This window comes from Varanus komodoensis, unplaced genomic scaffold (assembly GCF_004798865.1).
Source record: "Varanus komodoensis strain SLA01 unplaced genomic scaffold, ASM479886v1 scaffold43, whole genome shotgun sequence".
Lineage (NCBI taxonomy): Eukaryota > Metazoa > Chordata > Lepidosauria > Squamata > Varanidae > Varanus > Varanus komodoensis.
This window is the reverse complement of record NW_025335985.1, coordinates 3,862,925-3,873,217: the sequence shown is the minus strand read 5'-3', so window position 1 is coordinate 3,873,217 and position 10,293 is coordinate 3,862,925. Positions and strand designations below refer to the sequence as shown.

Below are 10,293 nucleotides of genomic sequence, written 5' to 3'. Positions count from 1 at the left end.
GGGAAAGGGAGCTGAAGGCAAAAGAGGCAGGGTAATAAACAAATACCAGTCCCAACAGCCTATTTTAGTTTAATGCTTTTACTGCCAATAGCTAGGCCTTAGAAGGAGAAAAGTAAGCAAAAGCAGTTGAGAAGGGGGAGTAGAACTGCCTGGTGACATAACGGGAGTGTGGCCTTCAGAGAAATCCCAATTGATCATATTTGGCTCCCAAACTGTCCTAGCCAGTGGACTGAAGTTCAAGACCTCTAGACTGTTGACCATGACTCTTTTTAAGCCAAAGACCGCCATGCAACTGATTATGGTTTTGTCTTATGTATTTTTATCCTCATTCTCTCTTTCAATTTTCTCCTTTTTTCACTCATTTCCCACTCTGGTACCAGTGATATAACTCACTTTGCTCTGGTCTGGATGATGCTTTAATCCCAGGGTGGCTATATAGATGTAACACACACCCATCTTTTAAGGCGCTCTGGGCTTAAAGTGGCCTTGAAGGTCTCTGTTGTGACCAGGTAATGATCAGGGGCAGCAGGGGTCCTCAGTCACTAAGACTGATTATTGGATCTCTCTTCTTTCACTTTTTGTAACCCTGCTCCTGAGTGCTGAGGGTATGCTTATGTGGGGGGGGGGGGGGTTGGATTTGGACTGCGACTACAGTGCTAGGCAAGTGAGTGTAATAAGCATACAAAACATTTTCAAATGTGTGTTTCCTTGCCCCCCCCCCCCCCGGGTCCCAAGCACAGTTTACTAAGGGAAAATATGTGTGTAGCTGTACATTGTTCCTAATGGTGCAGCAGCAGCTTACTTTGAGGAAAACACCATGTGGGAAAATGTTTAACCTCTGTTGCTGAGGTCCAGAGTGGATTTGTTGCCACTCATCCCCGAGATGCTTTTTACAAAGGTTTAAACAGATGGGAGAACTCGTCATCAGGGCGGGTGTTGAGGTAGACATGGCTGGGCACTTGCTGAGGGCCCGTCCCCAAGCAGAATCTCACTGACAAGAGCCCCTCTGGACTTGCTGCTCCTCTTCAGCACAGCCATCTGCTTCTTCATCTACAAGGGCACTGTTACCAGAAGGGGCCACTTCTTACATCCGAGTGATAACAATGGTAAGGAAGAGGAGCAAGAGAAATGACAATGGCCGTGAAGAGGTAGAGCTCCTGAGGGTGTCTTGCCCAAGGGTCCTCCAAAACTTGGAGTGGACACCACTGGCCTCTGAATCCCAGCTTCTCTGCCATTTTCCCCTCTAGTAGTAGTGGAGACAGACATTTGCTCTGCTTCACTGCTGTTTGTCTCAACCAGGAGTGGATTCCTGTGCAACGGAGAGTTTTAGCCACATGTTCCTTTCTCCAGCAGCTGCAGCATTGCCTCTATAGTAGCAGCAGCTGAGACGGACGAAGACACAGGTACAGGCAGAGAGAGAGCACAGACAGTACATCAGACAAAGGCACATTTAAGCAGGGGGCATGGACAGGCAGGGACATGAAGCAGAGAGAGCATAAAAAGATAATCACACACACACACACACACACACACACACACACAACTGGCTCTTGAACAATTTCTCCCTTACACACTCAGAAGTGCCAGAGCGCAAGCTAGAAAAACTTGAAAAAACGGGCACAATCAGAAGAAGAATGTTGTGGACAAGTGCAGAGCTCCCATCCAAACAACCTTTGGTTAACAACCCTACTAAGCTCCTTTCTGATGTGACATTTTGTGTCCTCTCACAACAGTCCCACATCATACTGGGTGGCCACCTGCACATTGCCAAGAAGAGAACAAAAACTGATGGCTTTGTTGGATCTAAGTCTATTTTACCCCCTTTGACATTCTAGGACAGCCTTTCCAAGGCAAGTGCCCCTCAGATACGTTGGACTGCACATGGCCAGTGATGGGAGTTACAGCCCAACACAACTGAAAGGCACCAGGTTAGGGAATACTGTTCTAAGAGATGGCATCAAAGAACAACTTGCTTTATTTCTCCTCACAACTATTCTTCCCCACACCCCACGACAATGTCATTAAACAGTCCGGAAAATATTTCATCCTCAAGTAAGCTCTAGCAGACTGTAGCCCAGTTTGAACTGAGCCCTCTGCTGACAGCTATTATGTTTTTCCAGAACAAAATGCTACAGGGAACATGTAACCAGAGAATTAGGCTAGAGAGCATTGACCGACAGTAACCCCTGACTGCCTTGTTTGGGAGAAGACTAGGAAGTGTTTGTTTCTTCCTCCTTCACATAACTCTTCAACTGAACTGGTGTCCTGCCAAGTCAAGTCTGAGTAACTAATACAGTAGGAACATTTAACGGCGTTAGGCAAGAGAGGGAAAACTGTTCTTCCAAATATGCAATATCTGTCTTTCCTGCCTTCTTCTCCATCCTTTTCTGAGAGGATTTGTGGGACTCTCATTCCAGTCTACTTGGTACTTTGAGTGTTTTCTGTAAGCAAATTGTGCTCATTATCATTTAAAAATTATCAGATGACCTCTCAAGGAAGGGTATCTGCTACCCTTTCTTGGGATCTGGCATTGTGAGGGAATGTGAACTGTTAACTGAGGCAACAATAGGTTGCCTCTTTTCTCAGAAGCAGTGGTTTTCAACCTGGTACCAGTGAATGAAGACTTAGCAGCCATGTTGGTTCCATAATTCCAAAAGCAAGCAAGCAAACAAACATGCCTTACAGAGAATGCACATTTTGAAGTACAGCATACAATCTTTTGAATCACACCAGTCTCCTTCTCAGACTGGTTGGGATGGTGGTAAGATGGATCCATCAATAAGTATAAGTATGTAATTTAGATCAATGGCTTCCAGAGTATGTTCCAGGAAACTTTGGAATTTCTTTGATGATCATTAGAGACTCCTCAATATGTTGATTGATAATGGTGAATAAGATTTCCATGAATGATAGCTTGGCCACTATCATCAAGCAGGGATCAAATTGGTGGTGGTAGGAGGTAGCAAGGCATTTAAACCCCACAAGCCTGACCCCTCTCAATTCTACTCAAATTATGCTGCTCACTAACCTTCTAAAAACAGTCTCAAAAGGTAAACAGGCCTGGTTGTCCCCCTTGTCATCCAAGCACTGAGGGTGGGTAAAGTAATACCATGCTAGAGTCAGGACTGTTCTCCTCAGCCACAGGCATAGCCATAGAGGGATACTATGGCAAGATCCATGTCAGGGAAACATTGGATAGAGGCAGAGGACAAAGCATCCCCCTTCTAAGTTTCCTATGTTTTCTTGTTGTTAGTCGCGAAGTCGTGTCCGACCCATTGCGACCCCATGGACAACATTCCTCCAGGCCTTCCTGTCCTCCACCATCCCCCAGAGTCCACTGAAGCTCACGCTGAATGCTTCAGTGGTTCTTTCACACAAGGCTGATGGGAGCTGATCCCTCCTGCCATCCCTGTAGTTGATTCGCTGTACCAGAGGCTGCTATCTGGCACTGCAGAATGGTTACTACACCATTCTGTTATATGGCTGAACAGGCTTATCCAAATGGGAAGGCAGAGCAGCACCCATAAAGGGAAAGGAAGCCTCTCCCTTCGCCATCCATGTGGGCTTAAATATTTCCCACTCGTGCATTGGAGCAGTGGACAGAGTTTGCCAGTTTGGGTTCTACTCTCCTACAGTATTTACGTAACTGGCATTCCAGTTGTAAGTGCCATGGTTTTTCTTGAACTTCCCTGATGGTAGCTGTTCAGTAAGAAGGTTGCCTTCATCCTTCTTACAGAAATGTATATTGAATAGTACATACAGAACTCCCCTGAGTTCACCATGACTGTTAAGCTAATTTGATGAATATAGACATGCCCTCTATGATTTTTGATTTGATAATAGTAACAATTTGATATCTCTGTCTCATTGCTTTATTGCTTGGCAGATGTGAAAGTTCGGGATCTCTTGATTGCCAACGAGACATTTTCTGACTTCCTCCTTCGCAATATTTCCCTACCACAGTTTGTTGTAAATGAAATCTTGAACGCTGAAGTCAACCTCCAACAGGTAAGAAGCATCCATCCTCATGTATGATATAACTTGACCACAGTCACTGAGGAAGAGCTCCTAGAGAGGTGTTGTTGGAGTACAACTCTCAACATCCTCATTGGTTGGACTGATGGAAGTGGTAGTCCACCAATATTTGGAAACCTGAGCTTGGGAATGGCTAGTGCAGTTCTAGTTCTTAAGGCATTGTGAATGTGAAGTAGTAAAGGTGATTTAGCTTGTGTTCAAGACTGGTTTATAGGCAGCATTTGGTAACCTCTAATAAAATATTTCCAGGTCATTACATCTGGCTACCAAATGAATGTGAAAGACCTTTGCAATTCGACAAGGCTATCAGAGTTCATCACCATCCGAAACCCAGTGTATAATCTAATTGCAAAAACCTTGATGTGCTCCATGCCTAAGGAAAAACTTAATTCTGCAGGGAGAGTGTTTCAGAATAATATAGATATCCTGAAGCCTATTATGGTGAGTATACTGATTTTAGCATTTTTATTTGTATTCTCCAAGATGTGGTCCCAGGATTAAGAGGGCAGAATATTGTGGTGTAATATGTGGTAATGTAACATATTTGTGCAAAAAAGTAAAATACTTCCTTCCACATTACTTTTAAGGATTTCTGGAGATCTTTGGCCAAAAATTTAGATTGGATTGTTTCCCTTCCAAATCACTATGTAACTCTGTAGCTGTGCAGCTTCTTCTGGACACTTGCACTTATCTGATTTATTGGTTCCCTTTTCCAGTTTTTCTTCTGTCTGGCTTCTGCCTCTACTCTTCTCCTCTTTTGCCTTCTCTTCTGAAGCACTTCTCTCAGCCATCATTTCCCTATGTTCCTTTGTTCTCCTTAGCATGCTGCTTTCTCAGGCCACTGGTGGTTGATTTCCTGATGGGTAACTGCTTCTCCTATGCTTCATTTCCCATGTATCTCTGCCTACACTGGTTCTCTAAGCTCTGAGCACCTTAGGGTGCTATCCTATGGCTTCCTGCTATTGTCTTAAGAGGCCACAGGAATCCACCCGCCCCCCCACAACCTATGATCTCAAAGCTGAGACTCTGAAACCTGAGTCCCTGCCCCACCCCTTCACAGCTAGCACAGAAAGAACCATTGGTTGTAACTAGGCCTAGAGGAGGAGGAAGGGCGGGGGGGGATGCCAGGTTGAAGGGAGGGGAGGAGGGTGGGGCCACAGAGTCATGCTGATTCCAGTTGGTGCCCCAGCTTCCTTGCATCCTCTCCCTGGCACTGAATCTAAACATCCAAAAATAACCGTCTAGGGGAACTGCAAGTTGTGATGTGTAATGGCAGAAATTGCTTCTGCTGCATCTTGCACCTGACACCAGATTATCATAAACCTTTGAGTTTGGAAACTTACAAGCAACTGCTGCAAAAGTGACAAGATTAAGCCTTTGCTCAATGGAGGCCTGGCTTCTTTTTCCTGTGCCACCTCTCTGTGACATCAGGACAGTTGTGCTAATCAGTGCCAAACCCTACCCTCTCTTACACTGCAGTTTATATTTGAGGTTTACTAAGGAACATCTGTTAGCCCTGGGGATGGATCTGTGGTCCAAGCTGTCCACTGCAACCTCAATGTTATACACCCTGCTGTTTGGATACATCTCCGTTTTTAATAACCATCTACAGTTAGTGTTGCTATCCAGCAGTTGCCTCATCCTTCTGTAGAAAAATGGAAGAAGACTGAATTTGCTAGTATTCCAAGCAGCACCTTATGGATCATGAACCATGGACAGACAGCTCATCAGTCTGGTTAGGAGATTTGTTCCCCCTTAAGAACCTTGCCTATCTGACAATCTGCTGTTTGCTGATTGAGATAGTGGCCTACTGCAACTCAGTGCCAATCCAGAGTGATTTGTTCCATTGCAGTTTTGGGGAAACATACACATTTCAACTGGTATTACTTCCTGAGCTAGCAGGGCTTTGGTCTAATATGCTGAATATAAATCCCTTTCTATCAACCATGTTATGAGTGAGAGGCAGAGTTGGAAGCCAGAGATAAAGAACTGTGCTTCAGCTTGCAACTAGAGATAAGTCTCTTTCTGATCAGCAAAAGAAACTTGGGGAAATCTCTGATGGTGTTACAAGTTTGCATGGTGTTCCTTGTGAAATCCAGTACTGTGTGGCTAGTACTGGGATAGGTATTAGTCGCTCTGATGCCTGAATCTAAGGAGATCATCCCCACTAATGCCGTTGTACACTTTCTAATGAAAAGTAGGACATAAGTATCATACTTAGGTTAATAAATATGATATTTTGGGAGTTACAATCCAGCACATTTGAAGGACCCCAGGTTTGGGAAAGGCTGTGTGTAGAACAAGGGTTAGTGGGAATAAGAAGATGGTATGAAGCAGGGGGAACAGCCTTGCTGAGTCATACGCATGGCCTGCCATCAGACATCTGTGACTGCTTGCAATGAATTCCACATTTTTTTACAACAGTTATGCTTTACCAAACACAATACTGGGAAGGAGGAGTGGAAATTTCTCTGAGTCATTAGTTGTTTGTAGTCATTTCCTAATTTTCATTTCCAGAAGTAGTCCAAATGCTGACTAGGTTAGGAGGGAGCAATAGAGGGTAGTGGTGCTGCTGCTGCTGTTGATGATGCTTATTTATTCATTTCCTGCTTCTCAACCGAGATTATCTATGAAATGGCTTACAATAATTAAAATGTTTTGCCCAGCAGAGGCCTGCCTAGTGTCCTTGCTGGGTGGAGTTGTTGCTGTTCCCCAAACCTAGATGGCCTTCTTGGTCTTACTCTCAGAGAATAAGTGGCTGATAATCTAAGTTTTTCCATTCCTCTTATTCCAGTTGCTTGCTGTCCTTCCTCCTCAATTTGTGTGGTATTAAGCTCCTATTTGCCTTACTTGGCCACAGATAGGGCCAACTTAAGGCCTACTAGTTGCTGATTTTGACTCTTCATGTTTCCAGAAGTCAAATCTAAGAAGTTCATCTGTCCCTTCACATCTAAACAATGTTTGATTTAATAAAGGAGCAATGAGGTATTCTCACTATTATGAAGAATAGGATAATAAAATCTGCCATCTCCAAATGTCTGTATTGTAAGCCGTCCTGAGACTATTGGATTTTATCGGATGGGATAAAAATATTCTAAATAAAATAAATAAAATGGCATTGTAGTTATTTTAGGAAGTCCTCCCAGTCATTACAAACTACTGCAGTAGGCTGGTTGGGCAGGAAGAGCCATGGATGATGAAAAAGCTGAGTTAGACATTTATGGGAAAGCTTTCTGAAGATTTCTGATCCAGTCTTTTCCTGCATTGGGTGTCAATCTAAATGACAACCGTGATTCATGACTGTGATTCATGCTTCACATGAAAGCCACAAGGAGGGTTGGAACAACTATCAAAGCCTCCCTCTGTGTGTGAGACAGACAGACAGACAGACAGACACACTTCATTTTGCTGAAAATTCAGAAATGCAGAAAATTATCAGCTGTGATGCATGTTAATCACAGAAGGGCTTTTGTTCAGTGGAACAGAACATACTTTGCACCCAAATGATCCCAGATTGAGTCCCTGGCTTTTGCAGATAAGCTTACGAAGTGCCCTGCTCTGAAACCTTGGAGAGCTATTGCCTGCCAGCATCAACAATCCTGAGCATGGCCTGGATGGACCCATGGCCTGACCTGATATAAGGCCCATGCTAATACAAGGCTTATATTCTTCCTATTTGGTCAAGTATTCTTCATATTTGGGTGTGGGTTATTGGTCTTTTTGCTTCTTTGTTCCCATAGCCTTATACAAAGGGAGAAAAAATACAGTCCAGAAAAAAGAATCTAACCCGCAGTTTTAAACTATTTATTTATTTAAAACATTTGTGTGCTACCCAGTTGTGCCACAGCACCTCTGGGTGGCTCACAATCACAAGATAAAACACAATAAAACCAACTGCAACATATTAAAATGTTATATGTAAAATTCAGGCAAAAATAGAAAACAAAGGTCAAGTGGCATTAACTATTAAAATTTTTTTTTTTTTTTAAAGGAAGGTCTTTGCCTGGTGCTGAAAAGAATATAAAGAAGGCGCCAGGTGAATCTCCTTGGGGAGAGCATTCTAGATATGGGGAGCCTGTATGTAGCCTGAATAATAAAAGTACACACAATAAGTACAGTTACAAATGCATATAATATTCTGCTTTTTCTTTCCTGTCCTCAGAATAGATAAATACAACAAAGCATGTATTAGGTCAGGATTCCAGAACTTGCGCCCTCCAGATACATTGGACCACAGCATCTGTTATCCTCGCCCATCACGGCCAATGGGTATATTGGCTGGAGAACTGTAGTCCAGCCCATCTGGAAGGTGCCCGGTTTGGGAATGCTGTACTGTTTTATATGTCCGTGTGTGTGTGTGTGTGGGGGGGGGGGTTGAGATTAAGTGAGGTAAAAAGGGACCATATTGGGGGCATTGCGGCGCACACTGTATTTTGCACACTTCCTTGCACTTGTCTTTTTTATATCCCATAGTAATTGTAGGTATGTTACCAATGCAAGACAAAGTAGTTACAAGTTCCTGGCTATGTTTTTGTTTCTATAGCTACAGTATGGTGTGGTGAGGGATCCTGTGATATAGCTATACATGAGTAGAAATAAAAGGGGGGCTGCTTTCACTAAAGGGAATAATTTTTAGTGGATTGTAGCTTCAGTTTTTGACTTATGATCCTTGAACTGCTGTCCTGGTTTGTTTGGCTATTTCCAGGTAGGGCTTTTGCACCACTATTGCTCTGCCTCTTTCATGGAATTTTATTGGGGGGGGGTGTTCTACTCCTGGACCTTTTGTGTGTGTTCACCACTTCTTCCATCTTTGTCCTCACCACCTTAAGGAAAAGAAAATGGAATTATTGTTAAACACTTTCTCATGGTTAGCAGTAGGCTCCTCTTTCATCTGGAAGCACCGGAAGAGTCCTAAAAACACAAAAACACGAATGATCTTGTTGCCTGTTCCTTTCACCTTGTGATTTACATTGATTTAAAACTAAATCCCCATTTGTCATTCCAGAAAGGAATCACCTCCAATGCAACTTTGCAGAATATTAAAGAAACTGTGGAGACTTTGAAAGAGAGCCTCGAAAAGCTGCTTAGAGAGGTAGGCTGTACCTTCCGTTTCTTTACCTCTGGTCACTGTTCAATCATGCTGTATATTGAGATATTCAAATTATTGTAATCTGGGGCTGTTCTGTGATGTCAAGAGCCATGGCTTAACATGGCATTTTGCAAACTGCTACAAGCCTCAGGCTCCTGCAGTTCCCCCTTCCGTGTTTCTTTGGGCCAGGAGAACTTTGAAAGCACTTATTTCCGTTTTCGTTAACCATGGTTTCCTATTCCACGTGAACCAGGGATTGTTCTTTGCACTAGCTTTGGTCATTTTCAAAATAAGCTACCTTCAAAGCATGGGTTATAAACCTAGCACATGCACGCGTGTGTGTGTATGAAATGCCACACCAGGTTTTTGAGGGCACGATACTCTCAGCGGGCCCCCTCCCTCAGTGAGTTTCCCCTCTCACACTATTGTCACCAGCTGCCCGTGCTTTCTCATCATGGCTACCACTGCTTGCTTAAGAGTCAGGGACCCAGTGAGCAGGCAGGTCATGGCACCTACCATTCCTCCTCCTCACCAAAACTGTTGCCTGTACCAGAGTGTGGGGCAGATGGGCAAGCAGATTGCCACAATGAAGGAATGGAGAGTGTTCTAGGGCAGGGGAACCTGCCATTTATTTATTTGTTCATAATATTCATAGCTTGCCTTTTTTACCTTCCAAAGAACTCGAGGTGGCTTACATCATTCTCCTCCTCCTCTCAACGTTCTCCCCACAACAACAACCCTGTGAGGTAGGTTGGGCTGAAAGTCTGCAGCTGGCTGAAAGTCACCCAGTGAGCTCCACAGCAAAGCGGGGACTAGAACTCAGATTGACTGAATCCCAGTCCCATGCTCTTAACCACTACAACCCACTGGCTCTCATGTCAGCGGGCCCCTGCTGGGATACATACTCTTGGTAGGTTCTTGTCCATGCCTATCCTTGGTCCTGGCTCTGTGTGCGTGTGTGTAGAACACATCCAGATAAGAAATTATGTGAAATGTGGAGAATATTCCTTGAGCTGCAGAAAGTGGTGGCACTTTTGCTTTGGAAATGGAGGCTTCTGCCCTGGCCGTGGAGCTAGTTTTGATCTTCAAGCCCTTGGAATGAATTAAAGTTATGCCCTTTCCTGAACAAATGAGCTCTCCCTAGCGGACTTTTACATAAAGTGCTTTTT

At 43.9% G+C, this 10,293-nt stretch overlaps 1 protein-coding gene across 2 annotated transcripts in view; it reads left to right on the top strand.

The window, feature by feature from the left end:
• ABCA1 (ATP binding cassette subfamily A member 1) overlaps window positions 1-10,293 on the top strand; it is a 119,218-nt gene that overhangs the window by 52,964 nt on the left and 55,961 nt on the right. For both annotated transcript variants that reach the window (XM_044443848.1, XM_044443849.1), the window contains 3 exons: window positions 3,887-4,008; window positions 4,285-4,476; window positions 9,041-9,127. In XM_044443848.1, the coding sequence (XP_044299783.1) occupies window positions 3,887-4,008; window positions 4,285-4,476; window positions 9,041-9,127 (401 nt within the window). The remainder of the gene's footprint in view (window positions 1-3,886; window positions 4,009-4,284; window positions 4,477-9,040; window positions 9,128-10,293) is intronic.